Source organism: Cornus florida, unplaced genomic scaffold (assembly GCF_030987335.1).
Source record: "Cornus florida cultivar Cherokee Brave unplaced genomic scaffold, ASM3098733v1 CherokeeBrave_3.0.0_Hap2_Chr04, whole genome shotgun sequence".
NCBI lineage: Eukaryota > Viridiplantae > Streptophyta > Magnoliopsida > Cornales > Cornaceae > Cornus > Cornus florida.
Window position 1 is genome coordinate 27,135,583 of NW_026775574.1, and position 21,872 is coordinate 27,157,454.

The 21,872-nt window shown below is 34.6% G+C and overlaps 1 protein-coding gene across 13 annotated transcripts; it reads left to right on the forward strand.

Annotated features, from left to right (window-relative positions):
• Nucleotides 1–5,726: 5,726 nt before the first annotated feature.
• LOC132303042 (uncharacterized) lies at nt 5,727–20,328 on the forward strand. 13 transcript variants are annotated; one of them, XM_059800088.1, is made up of 15 exons: nt 5,733–6,201; nt 6,327–6,359; nt 7,399–7,464; nt 9,146–9,206; nt 12,247–12,315; nt 12,651–12,674; nt 12,797–12,850; nt 15,911–15,973; nt 16,042–16,107; nt 16,295–16,336; nt 16,459–16,515; nt 17,656–18,421; nt 18,520–18,561; nt 18,684–18,737; nt 19,898–20,328. In XM_059800088.1, exons 6-12 carry the CDS (start codon nt 12,653–12,655, stop codon nt 17,790–17,792), a joined length of 441 nt encoding a protein of 146 aa, XP_059656071.1. In that variant the 5' UTR covers nt 5,733–6,201; nt 6,327–6,359; nt 7,399–7,464; nt 9,146–9,206; nt 12,247–12,315; nt 12,651–12,652; the 3' UTR covers nt 17,793–18,421; nt 18,520–18,561; nt 18,684–18,737; nt 19,898–20,328. The 13 variants fall into 13 exon arrangements, with proteins under 13 accessions (XP_059656072.1, XP_059656073.1, XP_059656071.1 ...); XM_059800087.1 differs by lacking the exon at nt 12,247–12,315; XM_059800078.1 differs by lacking the exons at nt 9,146–9,206; nt 12,247–12,315 and having other exon boundaries at nt 17,656–17,880; nt 18,023–18,421.
• The last annotated feature ends 1,544 nt before the right edge of the window (nt 20,329–21,872 follow it).

Genomic DNA, 21,872 nt, shown 5'->3' on the forward strand with positions numbered 1-21,872 from the left:
TTTACTTTTTATTGTGGCTTGTGTTCAAGTTTTGTATGATGCATGCCCTCCTTATTGGAACTGGTTTGACTAACACGAAGTAAATATTGAAATTAACAGAGCACGTTTTATTACCATGAAACAGAATTCACAATAAAGTTGGGAATCAATTGTCTTGTGGCCCAATAGTTAGAAAACATCCTACTGTTCTCTAACCATGAATGTTTTTTTGAAGGAGACTCAGAATCAGTACATATTTCAACTTAAAAGCCTGTTTTGGCTATACGACAATTTGTGCGTGGCCGGCCTACCCTTGTTCCAACACACACTCCTCCTGGCACCTTGAGAAATTTCTGTCTGCGGCCATCCCAAGCCCTCTTGAAAGAGAATAGCCCCTTAACGTGGAGCCTCAAAATCCGGTCTTTGGCATAACCCCCTTCTTATTATTTTTGATTAAATTGCCCCCACTAAAATTAAACACCACCTTTAACTATAAACCGTCGTCACATTGGCCCATTTCCGTTTAAACCAGTTAACCTGTCGTGAAATGACAATTATACCCCCATTTCCTTTTAAACCAATTAACCTGTCGTGAAATGACAACTATACCCCCATAATATTATATGAAATTTAAATACAAAAGAAATGTTTTATTTGGAGGCAACAAAATGGGGTCTTATAGCAACCCACCCTTTTCAACCCTTTGTCTCCCACCAACACACCACAAAATAACAACTACAATATAATCTGAAATTTAAATACGAAATAATTGTTATTTTTACAATTGGGTGCTCTGTGATTTTTCGTTGAAGCACACCAAGAACCCTCGCCGGAGGAGCTAAAAGAGAAATCACTTTAGGCTTCCGTCGTATTAGCCAATGGATCATTGCTGATCCTTAGCATGAAAAAAACTGGATAATCAATCCTTACATCTCAATGCAATATTTGTAAGTTTGTGTATATATGTGTCTGTGCGTATATATATATATATATTTCTACTCATATATACAGACATTTCTGTAATCTGGGCAATCTAAAACCAACAACTCCATACAGGGGCTTTACACGTCACCTTCCACCACAGCACAAGGCCGTACAACAAGTATGGTTATCCCTCTTCAATTTTGATGTTCCCTTTTGATTAATGTCTGAAATTTTATGTTTTCATTTTTTTTTTTTTTTTTTTTTTTTTTTTTTTTATGGTTAAAGAATTTTCCTTATTCCTTTGGTTGGTTTCTAAGAAAATTAAGGAAAGTGAAAGAATTATATAATTGTAACGACCCTCACCCTGGCCAGACACAATATTGTCCACTTTTGGCTCACCCAGACCAGAGACTTCCTAGGGGGTCACCCATCCTGGTACTACTCCAAGTTAAGCACGCTTAACTACAGAGTTCTGATGGGTTCACGGCCATCACGGTTTTAAAACGCGTTGTGTCATAGAAGGGTGTTGAATCTACATATAGCACTTGCCCCATCCACACCCAGACGATGTGGGATTGTGCACCTGTAACTCGCCCAGTGTGGTAGCCTACTGGTGCCCCCTGCACACGCTCACACACACCCGCCCACAAGGTCGCCACAATCACCCCCCTTTTGGGGCCCAACGTCCTCATTGGCCACACTTCCGGCTGGGTCAGGCTCTGATACCATTTGTAACGACCCTCACCCTGGGCAGACACAATATTGTCCGCTTTTGGCTCACCCAGACCAGAGACTTCCCAGGGGGTCACCCATCCTGGTACTACTCCAAGTTAAGCACGCTTAACTACAGAGTTCTGATGGGTTCACGGCCATCACGGTTTTAAAACGCGTTGTGTCATAGAAGGGTGTTGAATTTACATATAGCACTTGCCCCATCCACACCCAGACGATGTGGGATTGTGCACCTGTAGCTTGCCCAGTGTGGTAGCCTACTGGTGCCCCCTGCACACGCTCACACACACCCGCCCACAAGGTCGCCACAATAATTTTATTTACTGGGTCTGTTCTCTGACGTTGTTTTGGTCTCAGATTATAAATCTAATTTTTGTTTTTTTGGTTCAATTTTAAAATTTTGCAGATGCATCTTCCTTCCTTTACAGATCAAAGTCCCAGACTTTGTCACACCACAAGATGAGACTCATCAGCAACCAAACTCAACATTGTGAAATTCCCAAATTGGCTTTGAATCTCAGCTCCAATTTAACTACCACCCCAGCACATGGTTGTTCGTCACTATCCCACAAGAGAACCCTCCGCCGGAGGTGATCGTACTGAACTTCGACGCCACCTCTGTTTCTTCCACAACACCAAAACGCAGGGAACAACGATGACAAATAAGCAAAACGCAGGGAACAACGGCGACAAATAAGCAAGGGAAAGAGACGGTGGTGGAACCTTCATAAACAAATTCTCCGGCGACCAAGCTCTGACCCGAGAATCTGACAAAATTCTCCAGCAAAGGGTCTGGATTCTAGCAGCGATTGGGCCGTGGAGAGGAGTTTTTGACGAGTGATTTGGGATTCGGAGACGATTGGGCGTGGAGAGGAATTTGTGACATAGTGATTTCGGATTCGAAGACGACTTCAGCAAAACGCGGCCTCCCCTTCCCTTTCCTTTTAGGGCTTCAAAGCTTTGAACACAACACACGCTTATATATAATATAACACAGAGTCTAGGGAAGGGGTATTTTAGAAAGAAAAAAAATTGATAAGCGCGTGTTGGTCACGCGCTGCTACCCAAACCCTAGGTTAACGGGTTTGAATGGAAGTAGGACAACGCGCTGCTACCCAAACCCTAGGTTAACGGGTTTGAATGGAAGTAGGACAATGTGATGACGATTTATAATTGAAGGGGGTGTTTAATTTTTGTGGGGACAATTTGATCCAAAATGAAAATAGAAGAAAGTTATGTGATTTTTTCCCTAAAAAAAAACATTGAAACTCAAATTCCACGTCCCCATTCCATATAAGTGAACTAAGCTTTGCATCCCTGGGCAAATGAAACTGCCATACACCCCTCAGATAAAACAAACCTCTGCAATAAGGTCTTATCATTATACCAAGGATCAAGAAAAAAGATGAACTCATTCCCTGTACGGATCAGAAATCCCCAATCTTGCACCATAACATCATTGGCAGCCATGCAACTGCCCCCATGCAACAGATCTAGAATAAGATGGAATAGCCAACCAATAGAATGACCATTTATGCCATGTTTGGTTGTATCGAATTGGCAGATAAAATTTGAAATTGTAAAAAAATTAGTATACTCATGTTGTATTTGGAATCCCAAGATTTTATGAGAATTGAATTTTATAAGGGACTTGTTTTGTTTGGAAGATTTAAAAAAGGAATTGGGGTTTGTAGGGATTTGATAAGAAAAGTTGTAATGTAAAAAAATTTGGGAAAAAATAGAAAGAATTTGAAGGGAAATGTTAACTAACCTTTGAATTTTGGGATTGTAGAAATTAGTATCTTCACGCGGTGTTTGGAATCCCAAGATTTTATGGAAATTGGATTTCAAAGGGACTTGTTTTGTTTGAAACAATGGAATTTAAAAAAGGAATTGGGTTTGTAGGGATTTGATAAGAAAAATTGTAATCTAAAGAAATTTGGGAAAAAATTGAAGTAAGTTAAAGGGATTTGTTAACTAACCATTGAAGTTACAAAAATAACCCTTCTACCACAGCTACAAACTGCCCTGTTCTACAAACTAATTTTTTCACCTTTTTAAATCCATTATCAAACTTCCCTGTTGTACAAACTACTTCTTTCACGCTTTTAAATTCCTTATCCAAAATCGTACAATTTTTTTTTTTTATTCTCAAATTTCTTTTTACAAATTCCAATTTATTCCAAACTTAAAATAAAATCTTATTTTAATTACAATCCAATTCCTTTTCCAATTGTATTTCCAAATTTAAAAAAAAAAAAAATTTTCTCGAATTCCAACTCCAAAGCACTACCAAACATAATATTTTACTTCATTTGGTGTATAGAAATGAAATGAAATGCAAGTGGGAATGGAATGAGAATGGGTATGGAATGGAATGACCATTCTCATTCTGTTGTTTGGTTGTAAATATGAAATGTGTTGAAATGAAATGATAATAAACACTCTAGTGTTTAGTTGAACCAATTTAAAATTTAGATTGGAATAAATTTCAAATTAAGTACTCCAAAATATCGTATTAGTAACAAATATATTAAATAAATAAAATGACATTCTTCTATAATTTTAAAAAAATAAATGGTGGCAATGGCGGTGGTTGATGTACGGTCTCATGATCAACAAAATATAAGTGTATTAATATGGTAATTGAGAATACCAACTTTTAAATTTATAAAAGCCACTACATAACTATACGTGAGTATAGTGAGTAGAGATCATTTACTGGGATTATGGGCTTGAAATGAACTTAGTATCAATGAGCGTGAGATTAAAAAGATGTTAATTGGTTTATTAAACTATTGATGAAATTCAATTAAATGTAAATAGTAAATTAGATTATATGCATAACTTGTTCGTTTTAAAACCTTAGCTTCCATGTTGTATTTTTTTGAGTTCCGTGACTTATCGGGAAATTACTTTGGAGTCTTAAAGGTGGTATGCATTTTTAGAGACCATTTATTTATTTTATTTTTTCGCTTTCGCGTTTGGGATCTTTTTTCGGATCAGTTTCGGGACACTCACTAATGCATCGAGTTTTATAAAACTTGTGCGGTCACAACAATTGTTTTATAATTTTAAATTTAAAAATTAATTTTGAACTAAGAATGTGTTTTAAGTCTATTTGGAATAAAGTTTTGGTGCAGAAAGAAATCAATAAAAGGTGATTAAATTTTAATATACTAGGTTTAAAAAGGATAAATTATTATTAAATTTTGATATTTAATGAATTTTGTCTTTGTCATTACATTCTCTTAAACGAGTGCAAAGTGCAATAGCATAAAATTATTTTTTTATAACAAATTAGAGAAATTAAAAACAGTATTGAGAACATCTTGTTTGAGATAATTTTATATGGGAAATAATTTTTTTTTTTCTTCATAAAAACCATTAATTTGAAAACTAAGAAAAAAATTATAGTATAGTGAACGGACCTAAAAATAATTGGTACCGAGCTACCATAAGCAATGAAAGTTTTTTTTGTTTTTTAATAAAATAAAAGCAATAAAAAGTAAATAATGCTATTATCTTAATTTCTAAGTTTGGTATAAATTATAATTTTTCTCAAAATAATAATGTTATTAATTAATAAATTAATATGATCTCATTATAAAGTTTAATCATCTGAATTTATAAAGTTTCGAGTGTGCATGAATTATACGGTGATTGATAAATTGGTGTATTGTACCAGCGCCACTCCAACGCTTATTTTATTACAAACCCGAGAAGCATTCAATCTCTCCCTATATAGTTAACAAGATCATCATACCATCTTCCCTTCTGGCCATCGGATGCACTCCCACTTCAATTTCGTACCCATCAACGGTCTTCATCTAGCTAACACATACACCACCACCGCACATAAATTTACCCTCGGACCATGAGAGCCGAAACCCCAGTCAACAGCATGACGTCAGCTTGTGATGACCAATTAATTACTTATACCGCTCTCAACCAAAAATATCGGGTACGGACCCGGAATCTCAAAGCAAAGGTAAATAAAACCGAGCGGGGTCCGCTGCTCATAATTACTAGAGGAAGAGAGAGAAAGAGTTACACTAGGTCAAATGTTGCTATAAAGACCTCTGAAACGTCTAGGACAATTTTTTTTTTTAAAAAAAAAAAAAAACGTTAGGACAATTTTACTTTTCGCTAAGAACCTGCTAGGGTTTCTTTGTTTTGGGATCACGAGTTTTGAAGTCTGTAAAATAAATGTGAGATTCACGATATTTTTTAGGGCAAATCATTTCAGCTCTCCAATCGCCTCCATCTCTATTCTCGTTCTCAACTCTGAACTTGCCCCCTCCCTCTCTCTGTAACTGCAAACTACAAAAACTACAAGAATCAGAAGTTCAAAACCCATATAGTTCAGTTTTATCTATCTGTCTGCAAGAATCAGAAGTTCAAAACCCATATCGGCATATGATTTCAGATTGTTCAAAAAATCAAAACCCATACCTTTCAGTTTCCATCGCCCGCTGTTCCAGTTCGGGTTCCCCGTTCGCAAGCTTCAGCAACTGGCTCTCAACTCTCAAGCTTGCCCCCCTCTCTCTCTGCAACTGCTAACTTGTATGTATGGGTTTTTTTTTCTTTTCTAAATCAACTAATCAAGCTCTGTAATTCTTGTTTTGCAAACTAAATCCTATTGGTGAAATATTTTATGATCTTTTTTAAATAATTTTTTTTTTTTACAGTATAAAGTAACAAAATTTGCATTGCATTTTGAGGTAATCCCCGTAATCTATATATATATTTGTTTTTATAACTTCTATTTCTGTAATTTTTTTTATTTTATTTTTTATTTTGTGTCAATTTAGTCTTACAATAAAATTTTAATCTGGGCATGAAAAAAGAAAAAAAAAATCTGAATTGGATTAGAAATCTGCAGAGATTGAATCTGAAAGAATTTTTATCAAAATGCCAAGCTTTTTGAAGATGGAATTCTTTTCAGAACTAAAAAAAAAAAAAAAATCATAACAAGAACTTTGACAAGCAAAAGTGCTTAATATAGGGTAAAGCTCTAAAGTTACTTCTTGAAAATTAAAATACTTACAAAAAGCATGCTTTTGAGTGAATTCCATAGTGTTGGAAGGGGGCTTGCCATGAACTACCTCACACTCTGCTTCCACTAGTAGATTCTCAAATAGGATTAGTAAATTGGTCAAAAGAAGAGATAGGGTACTGAGTGGTGAATTGTTCAGAAAAAAATTGGTAATTTTTTTTATTAATTATCCAAATAGGATTTTCTATGCCTTAATCAGTCAATTGTCTAAAGAAACATTGTTAGTTAACTAAAATTGAATTAAATAACAGTTGATTTTGGTTGATATATTTTGATTTGGCCCACCCAATTGAGAAATCCGGGATGTTTTGTTTCACATAGAAATACAGTCTGTGTAATGTTTGAAGGATATATTCAATCTTGCCATATTTTTATTTTCAAATTTTGGTTTTTGATTTTCTTTTGTTATTAGAATCCAGAATATCAGGGTATTGATTTGTTAATTTTGAAGATTATTCCTAAACTGATGCATTGTACTTTGTTATTGGATTAACTTAACATAAGAGCTGAGTATAATATATGCTAATCACACCTATCCGTAATTACACCTCTTTCTACGGATAGGTGTCCAACATTTCGATTGAAAGCATAGTTGGGTTGGGTTAATACATGATACAAATAATACTTAGATGGTAGTGTTTTAATTGTTATGAGTGAGATTGTGAAACCTCTTCCACACAACTTGAGTGTTTTCTTATTTTTAGGGTTAGCATCGGGCCTTAACATTTAGCAAGAACAAGGTTCGAGAAACATGCCTCCTCAGTCATCAGGTAACAAACTCTTACTTTTTCTAAAATTTTAATTGGCGTTTTTAGCTATTGGTTACGTTTATTTATTATGTTTCACATACGGATTTTTTGTTTTTGTTTTTGTTTCTACATTCATTATATAATATTGTTAGGGTTAATTATACTCACACCCCCTGAGGTTTAACTTATTGATAAATAGATGAAACTTAACCCCCTTTTGAACAATCACATCCCCTCAAGTTTGCTAAAGTTAACAAAGACACCCCTACCACATCTGACACAGTGTGAATTGATTATTTTGCCCTTTGACTTATTAATTGTCCTATTTAAATAATAAAATTACCTTTTTAACCATCACACCCACCGCCACCACTCATAGCCCCACCACCGCTTCACACCCCTCCACACCCGCAAATACATAAATCATCAAATTCATCCTGTATATAGATATATTATATATACACATATGTAAAAGTCCCATTAGAGAGAGTCACACACAAACACAAACGAATAATATATAAAGATATATATTTCTATATTAGAAATCATTTACTTGGATGCTTGTGTTTCTGTATATCTATATATTGTTTGTATGATTGTTGAAGGATATATGTATATTTGCTGAAAAGGAAAGTTAAAGAATTGAGTGTTTTTTTTTTTTTTTCCCTTCTCAAAAGGTAAGAATTGAGTGTGTTTGTGATCACATATACGTACATACGCACAAACACATACCAAGAAGAACAATCACACGTTAGTCACACACACAGATAATTAATACACAAATATAATACACAATGAAGAGTCGTTGGTCATCAATTTAGAATCTTGAACGCCGGGAAAGCTCCGACCTAAATTCGAAGAAACAGCAAGAAGAACAATGAGAGGAACAATTCCTTCATTGTCACCTCCGCCGCAGTCTGCAAACCATAAATCAATCCGAATTCCTTTAGAAAATTTCACAAACCCTAGTTCATTGGAACTTTCACCGCTGCAATCCACTTCCTACTTGTACTGCCCATCTACAACCAACCTCCTCCTCCTTACTCTCACAGCGGCTTATTGGGCCACCTATAGGCACGGTCCGCACAGATCAACCATGTTGGTAATGATAAGAAAGATGGTGATACGGTAATCACCGGTGGGTGGAGAGCGATGGTGGCAGTGGGTGCAGAGATATGGTGGCTGCGATCATGATTGAATAGAGATGGTAACGATGGGTGAAGAGAGATGGTGGTGGTGGGTGGAGGCGGCAGCCGTTGTTGAGGAGAGATGGTGGCAACCAGTGGAGAGGGAGGGGAAGAGAAGCTGTGGGCGTCGCTGGGTAATTACGGACAGAGGACTTCAATTAATGGGGACAAATTTGTCATTTTACAAATTGAGATATATATTTTTATTTTTATTATTAAAATGAATTAAAGATTGGGGGCAAACTCGTCTTTTTTTGCATTTTAAAGGCTTGTTTGGATGATATTTTTGACATGAGGTGTGCATGTTAAAAAATGAGCCAAGTTTCATCTAGCTGTTAATAGAACAAACCTCAGGGGGTGTGAGTGTAATTAACCCATATTGTTATGATGTGATACTCAAACAATTTATTAATGGGAATTAAAGACTTGGAAGTTTAGTTTTTAATTTCAGAATATATGTTTTACAAGTTTATTAACGCCTTTAAAACTTTTTCTCTTTTGTCCTAATAATATAGGTTTCTTTTCTAAAAGAAGAGAGTTGATGGGAATGGGTGGTGTTGGCAAAAAGTAAATAAGGTATGTTTTTTTTGCCTAGCTAATTGAATTATATAAATACCCTTATTGTTGTAGCAGTGATGTTGTTTTTAAAATGACTAATTATGATAGGAAGTCTCTTTTCAGTTTGTCTTAATCAAATGTATCTTTATGCAAGAGGATTACGTGATTCTAGATGACGATTCTAGGTGAGGATGTTAATGTCAACGTTATGAGGATGTTGATGTCAACGTTGACTCTAGTGATGACGACTGATGATGTTGATAATATGTTGATGCACTTAAATTAAGTCAAAGCACTCAGAATTGAAGGAAATTTAGAGTTGAAGACATACTATTGAGCCTAGTGTCTAATTCTTTTAGTTTCAAGAATATTTGGTTACTTCAGACACGATTTTTCAGTTCCTGAAATTCTGAAACAATGGTGTGCAATATGATTTATCTACTTGGGCTCTCATCTTTTTCATCTCTCTAAACCCTAATTTTATCTGTGAAAAAGAAAAAGAAGAGACAATGCAATTTTAATTTAATTTGTCACTGAATCGAGTGGAATCGGAAAAAAGATAGGTTTGTTTTTGGGACTGTTATTTTGTTAATTAAGGTGCTTTATTATATTTGTTTTCTTTCTTATGTATTTGAAAATATTTCAAAAATAATTTGTGTGACTAATGTGCTAGATTTGTCTGAAACATGCACTAATGAAGGGCTTAACCAAGTCAAATTTTGACGGTTTTTGTAGCTTAACCAAGTCAAATTTTGAGCCAATCTAATGCTCTAAGAAGTAAAAAATATAGAGTACGAAGGGCTTATGTTACAATCAGATCACTCTATTAAAATTTTGAGCATTACTTGTCGGTTCTTATTGATACCCAAAAAAAAAAAAATAAGGAGCAAGTACAATAGTATAAGCATGCATCTTTTGTTCTACAAGCTTGAATTTCTTCTTAAAGCGTTTCTATCATTACCATCCTGATATTTAAGAATTTTCTGTTTAGTTATCTCCCTTACTTTCAGCACTTTTTTTTTTTTTTTTTTTTGGTACGTTGGTAAGAAACACAATCACACCGCCACACTTGGCCCTATGGGGTCTTGAACCCTTGACTTTCTACTTTAGAAGGACTAAACAAAAATTAACCATAATCTCTTTAATTATTTCAAGAGCACCCATAATATTAACCAAAGTGCTGTTATGGATATGATATTAGGTACTGTCACTTGCAAAAAAAGCTCAAACTCAAAGCTTCACTATATAAACTTGTAGCCTCCAATTCGTACGGTTTTGCATTGTTTGATTATTAATTACCTCATCTTCTTGCATTTTAGTACTAGTATAGAAAATGAGTTGCATCTATGCACCCAACTATAATTTAGTTGCAGACAAGTTTCATTCACACTTGAAACATTATTTTTTATGACTAGTTTCCAACAGGATATTAACTCGACCATCCCGTTGGTTATTCCAAGTAAAAGGATAGCCTGCATAACCTAAATCACCCAAATTGCATATCTCTATCAAAGATTGGAATGAACGCAAACGCCACCTTGTCTTAACTAGCCCATCACACTTCTCAGATGTATAAAGAATATCATTAATCACTTATAAGCACTAATTGCGTCGTCCAAAATTGAGACTGTTGTTCTAAATATTTCCATTGTGATGCACGAATGGTGTCAATTGTACTTGAATAAATTATGGAAAGGTCCTAGGTGTTTTATTTTGCGGGTGAACCAAAGCTTTAATATGAAAATTATTCTGGTCCAGCACCTCTAAGTGAACCGCATCTTTCCACCAGAGGGCAATGCCACCCGCATGATCCACCGGATTAGTTAAACAGGCATTATTAAACCGAAGGACCAATTTAAGGTGATCCATCCGTCTCCGACCATTTTTTGTTTCAAGAAGTGCAAAAATCATCGAGGAATGCATTTTTTGTAGTTGGTTGTGATTGGGTTACCCCTCTCTTGACAATTCCAACAATAATTCGCAGGGGACTATGTTTGGGGGCAATTACATTCCCAAAATTATGTGTTGGATGCTCTGTACATGTAGGACCGTGTCTTGACGAGGAAGCACTAGAAACATAAAATGAACAACGATGTCAGAGCATGTTTGGTTTGTAACTCTGAAAACAGTTCTCAAGAATTCAGAGAACAAAAATCTGTTTTTCGAGAACTATAAAAGACAAGTTTTATGAAAATAAGTCTTTTTATAACTGAGTTCTCAAAAAATTGAATCAGAATTTTTTGTACAATTTTCTATTTTTAGTCTATTCTCAGAGTTGCAAACCAAGCAGAAAAAATTCACACAAGTCTCCACACAATTGAGTCGCTGGCCTTATATTGCATGGATCCACGGCCTACTGTTTCTCCAACCCGTAAGTAACTGGGTCCAGTGCTGTATTTGGACTCACTTGACCATTAGGAAGTGGCCCAATGAAATTTTGGTCACCACTATACAATGCTATAACAATTGGACTACGCTAATTCATGGCCAATCCTTTATATACCCTTATATTTGTGGCCATTGGATCACATCAAATTTGATCCAATGGCTATTATTATCAAAACCCTTATATTGTTTGGGTCATGAATCTCACATTTTGCTCCACACCGCTACTTTGAGATTCAAGAGGCTGCTCGTCTGCTATTCAAGAAATTCCAAAAATTGCTCCAACAATGGCAACGAAAGCTCTCCTGTTTGTACGTAGATTTTGGAATCTACCAATTCCCTCCCCCATGTTGAGACATTCTTCTTCTCTTTTTTCTACCACCATGACACCATTTCTGGACAAATGGAAGCCTCTCCATCCCATTCCACCTAATCCTAATGTGCATTTTCGGTGGTTCCCCCATTTTTCGGTTTTTCATCTCTGCCATTGTCCCCAATTTTCGGTGGTTCAGCATTTTTCGGTGGTTCAGTGCTGAACCGCCGAAAAATTGGAACACTGGCACAGATGAAAAACCGAAAAATGGGGACACTAGCATATCTGGTAATCTCTTGACTTCATTATTGTTTATATAGTATTTTCTGAATATTTGGTTGACGGTCTTGCATTCTTTAGAAGGGTTTGGACATGAATCACCACAAAATGGGGATACTGGGGGAAAAGATTCTGCACAAAACACTTATGGTAATCTCTTCACTTGTTTAGTTGATATTCTGAATATTTGGTTGACGGTCTTGCATTCTTCTGAAGGGTCTGGACATGTACCAAATGGGGATACTGGGGAAATGATTCTGCACAAAATAGATCTGGAAATTTTTTCACCTCATTGTTATTTCCTTCATTATTGTTTATATAGTTAAATATTTATCAAAAAAAAAAATTGTTTATATAGTTAAATAATGATTTAATATTTCACCTCATTGTTATTTACTTCATTGTTGTTTATATATTTAAATAATGATTTAATATAACAAAACTTTCCCTGAATATTTGGTTGACATTGGTCTTGCATTCTTCAGAAATGTCTGGACAAGCTAATTCAGGTAGCCTCTTCACTTCTACTATGACAAACCACAAAACCCTCACTCTCTGTGCATTTATTATTACATAGGCGGGGGCATAATGTTCATACATATATTAATTATCTAAATTTATTACTTCTCAGGAGGATCTGATGATGGAAGATCTGATGATGAGTTCAAGTTCAACACTACCTTTGGTAATCTTGTCTATTAAACCTATTCTTTACTGAATTCTATATTACTTCTATATTGAAATAAATTGTAATTAAAACCGTAAACCTTTAAAACACAATTGGCATCAAGAATTTGGAAACGGTAACTCTAGCCACCTCTGCAGCTGATATTCCCACCCTTTGTGATGTCTTGCATTACTCTCATCCCATGGGGCCCAAAACACTGCAGTGAACACCATCACCACTGCTTTTATCTTATTCTCAGTCACTTTGTCCCCAAGCATTCTAGCCTTTCTCCGAGATCCTGTGTCTAGGGCTGATCAGTTCCTTACCAATCGTATGACTAGCTCCTCTAAACAGTTTGGTATAATAGCCAACAGTCCACTTTAATATCATACTCGGAGAGGATGTGGTCTCTCTCTAACAGACTACTTCAAGTGTTTAGCATTGACTTATTATAATTACATTTTTCAGGGCATTTTCAATTTGTTATCTGTTACTTTTTGCATGTGTTTTCAAATTGGGTAATTTTTTTTATTTTTTTTGATAAGAATAAAAACCAGATTATTATTAATAACCGAGCGTTAGTCTAGTATAAACATTGGTCAGTTGAGTCATGTGTAGTGTTGGGAGTTTATTGAAGTCATATTATGGATTTTAGAGTTTGTAAATATGGAATTTGAAGAGTTGACAAGTTTTGACATTCCAAGCTTATGATTATTATTTTTGCCCTTTACCATATATATAAATTGTGAGAGGGAAGTGCAGCCATTGCACATAAACCTTCAATTAAATTCATGTTCCTTGGTTATTTTGCAAACTTAAATTAAAGATTATACTTCAAATTTTGATTTTGATTTTTTTTTTTTTTTTTTTGTTATTTGAAAATTGTTCTATTGGAGCTTGCGGTTCAATTTATTTATGGAAGAACAATGGCTGTGATCACACATGATAAGGCCTCTTCTAATCTACCTCTATGATTCTTCTCCATATCAATAATTTGTCTGTTGAAATAGAGGGTTACCTGATACCTATAATATATATCTGGCAGACTGGCTTCTTGGAAATGTTGTCTATTTAGTGAAATTTAGTGAAATGTTTGACTATCGAATGTGATTTTATTCAAGATCTAAATTTGATGTAGAAGAAATAGATCTGCTTTTCAGAATCTCTGAATCTTCAATTATGCTCCAATTCCGATGAGATAGAGAACAACACTACTAAATCACTCTTGTGTTTGTGTGTGTGCTCTAAAAAATAAAATCAGAAAAATCAGATTTGATTTTCTGAAAAATATCTCTCAAAAGGCTCTCTCTAAATAATGAATTTTTGTTCTTAAAAGTCATACCTCAATGTTGAATGAAAGAGAGATTATACAGAAGTTTGGAAGACCTAAGAATACTTGGAAAGACCTAAGAATACTTGGAAATCAAGTCAAATTCGTGCATAGGATTTTGGAAGGAAGTCTATACCAAATAGGAATCAAAACAGATCAGGAAACTAAAGTTACCAAAGCTGTCTGAAGACCTTAAATCGGTTCAAGAAAGTATAATCAGTTCAAGATGGCCAGTGTAAAATTTGAAGAATCCTTTTAATTCTTGAACCGGTTCAAGATTGTTGAACTGGTTTAAGATGACCAGTCTTGAAAATCTCCACAGAGCCTCAAATATTGAACCTGTTCAAGTTGGGCAGAATCTAAAAACTTCCTAAAAGTTGTGTTTCAACCTTCCAAAACTTCCTAAATGTTCTTACATACTCTTATACCTTTCTAAAGCATTGTTCTCATCATTCAGTGTGTATTAAAGTATGAACGCTTGAATTTCTTCAAATCTACTTCTGATCTTCAATCTTGAAATTCTGAATCAAAATTTTACAACTTGATCGGGCTTGTTTTGACAACGAAATTAGTCAATTACAAAATGTATATCTCACACTCTAGCTTTTAACTCGAAATTATGCACTTCAAAAGTTTCTGTAGGACTTAGCAGTAGTGACGACTAATGTGACTAGACTAAAACATTATATTTTTGCCATGATAACAAGAGCCTTAAGCTTGGCTTGTAGTATTAGGCCCACCTTTGATGTAAATTAGTTATATTAAACATAAGTTATGATATATATTAAATATATAAATTTTTATAAAACCTTAAAATGAACTGCGATGAACAATTTGAGGTAAAATTAGTATAAATCATGGAGTATGAACCTGAACCAGACTCAACCAGTTGAGGTGATTTATAACTAAGTGAGCTATATATATATAATTGGGCTGTCTAAAAATTAAAAAGATAATAATAATAATAATTCTCTTTCATTAGCCATTAACATAATATCAAGAAAATATTAAAAAAAGAAGAAGATTAATGTAAAATGTGTATAGACCTAGGTGAAATGGAGGTTATTGGACCAATGTCAGGCACTAGTTAAAAATTTGAAAGATTGTAAAACCCTTCCTCAAACTAAAGAGTAATTTTACATCCCCACTTGCAATTTATTTATCTTAGCAAAAATTGCTACTTATGCACCAAACCTTGTGATTAGTTTTAAAAGCAATATAATTATGCACCAAACCTTATAAGAAAGTGGCCCAATGAAATTTTGGTCACCACTGTATAATGCTATAACAATTGGACTACACCCCGCCTACCTTTTTATATACCTATTTGTGGCCATTGGATCAAATTTGATCCAATGGCTATTATTATCAAAATCTTGATAATCCCTAGTAACTACAGGGCACAATCTTAGACACCGCCCTCATTGTTTAGGAGCTCCTTTGAGATTCAAGAGCTGCTCCTCTGCGATTCGAACAATGGCAACGAAGGCTCTGCTGGTTGTACGTAGGTTCCGTCGTCTACCAATTCCCTCCCCTATGTTGGGACGTTTTTCTTCTCCCATTTCTCCCATTCCTAGCATGACACCATTTAAGCCTCTCCATCCCATTGCACCTCCCATTCCTGTGCTTTTTTGCTGGTTCAGTGCTGAACCACCCAAAAATGGGGACGCTAGCAGATCTGGTAATCTCTCGACTTCATTATTGTTTATATAGTTGATTTTCTGGTTGACGGTCTTTTGTATTTTCAGAAGGGTCTGGACATGAGTCACCCCAAAATGGGAATACTGGGGGAAAGGATTCTGCTAGTTCTGGTAATGTCTTCACTTGTTTATGTAGTTGATTTTCTGAATATTTTGGTTGACAGTCTTTTCTTCTGAAGGGTCTGGAGACGTACCACCAATTGGGGATAATACTAGGGAAAATGGTTTTGCACAAAATACATCTTGTAATTTCTTCACCTCGTTGTTGATTTATATAGTTAAATAATGATTTAGTATTTCACCTCATTGTTGATTTATATACTTAAATAATGATTTATTATTTCACCTCATTGTTATTTACTTCATTGTTGATTTATATAGTTAAATAATGATTTAATATAACAAAACTTTCCCTTAGTATTTGGTTGACAGTGGTCTTGATATCTTTGGAAATGTCTGGACAAGCTAACTCAGGTAGCCTCTTCACTTCTACTATGACAAACCACAAAACCTTCACTCTCTGTGCATTTATTATTACATAGGCGGGGGCATAATGTTCATAAATTTATTAATTATCTAAATTTATTACTTCTCAGGAGGAGGATCTGATGATGGAGGATCTGATAATGAGTTCAAGTTCAACATTACCTTTGGTAATCTTGTCTATTAAACCTATTCTTCACTGAATTCTATATTACTTCTATATTGAAATAAATTGTAATTAAAACCGTAAACCTTTAAAGCACAATTGGCATCAAGAATCTGGAAACAGGTAACTCTAGCCACCTCTGCAGCTGATATTCCCACCCTTTGTGATGTCTTGCATTACTCTCATCCCATAGGCCCCAAAACACTGCAGTGAACACCATCACCACTGCTTTTATCTTATTGTCATTCACTTTGTCCCCAAGCATTCTAGCCTCTTTCTCCGAGATCCTGTGTCTAGGGCTGATCGGATCCTCACCAATCGTATGACTAGCTCCTCTAAACAGTTTGGTATAATAGCCAACAGTCCACTTTAATATCATACTCGGAGAGGATGTGTTCTCTCTCTAACAGACTACTTCAAGTGTTTAGCATTGACTTATTATAATTACATTTTTCAGGGTATTTTCAATTTGTTATCTGTTACTTTTTGCATGTGTTTTCAAATTGGGTAATTTTTTTTTTTGATAAGAATAAAAAACAGATTATTATTAATAACCGAGCGTTAGTCTAGTATAAACATTGGTCAGTTGAGTCATGTGTAGTGTTGGGAGTTTATTGAAGTCATATTATGGATTTTAGAGTTTGTAAATATGGAATTTGAAGAGTTGACAAGTTTTGACATTCCAAGCTTATGATTATTATTTTTGCCCTTTACCATATATATAAATTGTGAGAGGGAAGTGCAGCCATTGCACATAAACCTTCAATTAAATTTATGTTCCTTGGTTATTTTGCGAACTTAAATTAAAGATTATACTTCAAATTTTGATTTTGATTTTTTTTTTTTTTTTGTTATTCGAAAACTGTTCTATCGGAGCTTGTGGTTCAATTTATTTATGGAAGAACAATGGCTGTGATCACACATGATAAGGCCTCTTCTAATCTACCTCTATGATTCTTCTCCATATCGATAATTTGTCTATTGAAATAGAGGGTTACCTGATACCCATAATATATATGGTAGACTTGCTTCTTAGAAATGTTGTCTATTTAGTGAAATTTAGTGAAATGTTTGACTATTGAATGTGATTTTATTCTTGGTACGGATTTTTTTTTTTTGATAAGTAATTTTATTCTTGGTACAGATACCGTGGTGTGGATCCAATTTGTAGCTCTGGTGGTGGGCGGATTGTCTTTAGGCCTGCAGTATCTCACCTACCTTGACGAATATGAATCAAAGAAGCTGGCAAGAGAATCTTTAATGCAGGGGGAGAATCTGTAAAGCAGCTGAAAACGATGGTAGACACTCTTGGTAGAATTGAGCTGCAGGGAAAGACCTCTTGGTGGAATCGCTTTTTGGGGCTTTTTCGGTAAGTTGTTGTGGTTCTATCTTTTACTTATGAAGACATGAGACTTAATTCTCATCTTGGATTCTGTATTATTTTGTGTGCAAGTTGGCAGTCGGTTAGACCAATCGTTTATATACCCTTATATTTGTGGCCATTGGATCAGATCAAATTTGATCCAATGGCTATTATTATCAAAATCCTTATATTGTTTAGGTCATGAATCTCACATTCTGCTCCACGCCGCTCCTTTGAGATTCAAGAGGCTGCTCGACTGCTATTCAAGAAATTCCAAAAGTGCTCCAACAATGGCAACGAAAGCTCTCCTGTTTGTACGTAGATTCCGGAATCTACCAATTCCCTCCCCAATGTTGAGACGTTCTTCTTCTCTTATTTCTCCCACCATGACACCATTCTTGGACAAATGGAAGCCTCTCCATCCCATTCCGCCTAAATCCTAATGTGCATTTTCGGTGGTTCCCCCATTTTTCGGTTTTTCTTCTCTGCCATTGTCCCCATTTTTCGGTGGTATACTAGGGAAATGATTCTGCACAAAATAGATCTGGTAATTTCTTCACCTCATTGTTATTTACTTCATTGTTGTTTATATAGTTAAATAATGATTTAATATAACAAAACTTTCCCTGACTATTTGGTTGACAGTGGTCTTGCATTCTTCAGAAATGTCTGGACAAGCTAATTCAGGTAGCCTCTTCACTTCTACTATGACAAACCACAAAACCCTCACTCTCTGTGCATTTATTATTACATAGGCGGGGGCATAATGTTCATACATATATTAATTATCTAAATTTATTACTTCTCAGGAGGATCTGATGATGGAAGATCTGATGATGAGTTCAAGTTCAACACTACCTTTGGTAATCTTGTCTATTAAACCTATTCTTTACTGAATTCTATATTACTTCTATATTGAAATAAATTGTAATTAAAACCGTAAACCTTTAAAACACAATTGGCATCAAGAATCTGGAAACAGGTAACTCTAGCCACCTCTGCAGCTGATATTCCCACCCTTTGTGATGTCTTGCATTACTCTCATCCCATAGGGCCCAAAACACTGCAGTGAACACCATCCCCACTGCCTTTATCTCATTCTCAGTCACTCTGTTCCCAAGCATTCTAGCCTCTTTCTCTGAGATCATGTGTCTAGGGCTGATCAGATCCTCACCAATCGTATGACTAGCTCCTCCAAACAGTTTGGTATAATAGCCAACAGTCCACTTCAAGTGTTTAGCATTGACTTATTGTAATTACATTTTTCAGGGCATTTTCAATTTTTTATCTGTAACTTTTTGCAAGTCCACTTCAAGTGTGTAGCATTGACTTATTGTAATTACATTTTTCAGCGCATTTTCAATTTTTTATCTGTAACTTTTTGCATGTGTGTTTTCAATTTTAATTTATTTTTTAATTTATTTTAATTAAGTTATTTATTTATTTATTTATTTTGATAAGAATAAAAACCAGATTATTATCAATAACCGAGTATAAACCTTGGTCAGTTGGATCTTGTGTAGTGTTGGGAGCTTCTTGAAGTCATATTATGGATTTTAGAGTTTGTAAATATGGAATTTGAAGAGTTGACAAGTTTTGACATTCCATGCTTATGATTATTATTTTTGCCCTTACCATATATAAATTGTGAGGGAAGTGCAGCCCACTTAAACTTCAATTAAATTCATGTACCTTGGTTATTTTTCGAACTTAAATTAAAGATTATACTTCAAATTTTCATTTTGATTTATTTTTATTTTTATTTTTTGTTATTTGAAAACTTTTCTATTGGAGCTTGTGGTTCAATTTATTTATGGAAGAACAATGGTTGTGATCGCACATGATAAGGCCTCTTCTAATCTACCTCTCCGTTTCTTCTCCATATCAATAATTTGTCAGTTGAAATTGAGGGTTACCTGATACCTATAATATATATGGTAGACTGGCTTCTTAGAAATGTTGTCTATTTAGTGAAATTTAGTGAAATGTTTGACTATTGAATGTGATTTTATTCTTGGTACAGATACCGTGGTGGATCCAATTTGTAGCTCTGGTGGTGGCCGGATTGTCTTTTGGCCTGCAGTGTCTCACCTACCTTGACGAATATGAATCAAAGAAGCTGGCAAAAGAATCTTTAATGCAGGGGGAGAATCTGTAAAGCAGCTGAAAACGATGGTAGACACTCTTGGCAGAATCGAGCTGCAGGGAAAGACTGAGCTGCAGGGAAAGACCTCTTGGCGGAATCGTTTTTTGGGGCTTTTGTTGGTAAGTTGTTGTGGTTCTATCATTTACTTTGAAGACATGAGACTTAAATCTCTTTTTGGATTCTGTATTATTTTGTGTGCAAGTGTACCAGTCGGTTAGACTGAAGATGAAAGATGAATTTAAAAATAGACGATGTATTATTTTGTGTGCAAGTTTTGACCATCGGTTAATTTAAGCACAATTTAAACATATCGTCTTTTGTTGCATGGTATTAAGATTTGATTCGTGTAATTTTATGGGTTAAGACCATCAGAATAGAATTTCCTTCCAGGTGAGTGAAGAAAACTTCAAGCCTGGTGAATTCTCCAAGTGATGGAATAATTTTTTTTTGACAATCTGGGTATAGACTGACCCAATCCATGTGTGACTGGGACACAGTAAGTACGTTCCTTGCCCAACGAAACCAAATAAAATATGGGTTGGTTGTGTTTTGGTCCTTTTGGGTAGGACTGGGCTGGTCATGTTTCTTTTTAAGTAACTAAAGGACCACAGCTGGCCCAGGACCAGGCCCAGTTCGGGCTGATGTGACACTAGAGCCATCCCCATTAAACTTTCTATAAAAAAATGGGCCAGTATAATTAGGCTTTAATTACAAATGCTTGGATCATTTTATAAACAATACTTGCAAATGACGTGTTCATTTTGAATTTATTTGTCTGAACTGCAATTTATACTTATAAAATATATATATATATATATATATATATATATATATATATATATATATATATATTTCAATTTATCTCTTTGTTTGATGTGGATATGTGTCAAAGTATGACACCTTTTAAACCAAAAAAAAGTTGTGAATGATGTTATAACAATTGTTTGATTTTCTTAGCTTTTTTTAAGGGGCACTCAATTAAAAATTTAAATTAAATGAAACTTGGTGGAAAAGAGGTTTTCATAGGGTAGTCAACACAAACAAAAGATTAGTTAGCATTATCTCCGATAGTGTCTTTAGATTCTGTTTATCTTTATATTTTAAAAAAAGAAATACTCTGGATGGTATATGTGTTGGCCTAATTTGAATGGGTTAAGTGTATTAATGTATAATAAATTAAGTAAAAGTTAATTTTTTATATATAATAAAAATAATATTATTATTTTAGTATCGAATTCTTGTTGTGTTCGAGTTATATTTTTTAAAGAAAATTATCATATTACTGTATCTATATCTTTAAGAAAATTATCATATTACTGTGTCTATATCTTATCTAACCAATGTCTTATGTCCGTCTGTACTTCATATCTAGCCGATAAGCTTCTTGTGAAATTCTCAATAATATGACTATAAAAGGCTTAAACAAAATCATCATACGGCCCGAATGGAATTTCATATGATTGAGAATTTCACAAGAAGCTTATCGGCTAGATATGAAGTACGGACGGACGTAAGACATAGGTTAGATAAGATATAGACACAGTAATATGATAATTTTCTTAAAGATATAGATACAGTAATATGATAATTTTCTTTAAAAAATATAACTCGAACACAACAAGAATACGATACTAAAATAATAATATTATTTTTATTATATATAAAAAATTAACTTTTACTTAACTTATTATACATTAATACACTTAACCCATTCAAATTAGGCCAACACATATACCATCCAGAGTATTTCTTTTTTGAAACTACACAGATAAACAGCCTACTCCATTAAAATCTAAAGACACTATCGGAGATAATGCTAACTAATCTTTTGTTTGTGTTGACTACCCTATGA

What these genes read in the sequence shown, in the direction of transcription:
- LOC132303042 (XM_059800081.1), top strand. An exon ending in GTCTGGACAAGCTAATTCAG is followed by an intron (nt 12,675 to 12,796) that starts GTAGCCTCTTCA and finishes ATTACTTCTCAG; the next exon opens with GAGGATCTGATGATGGAAGA. An exon ending in AAAGGATTCTGCTAGTTCTG is followed by an intron (nt 15,974 to 16,041) that starts GTAATGTCTTCA and finishes TTTCTTCTGAAG; the next exon opens with GGTCTGGAGACGTACCACCA.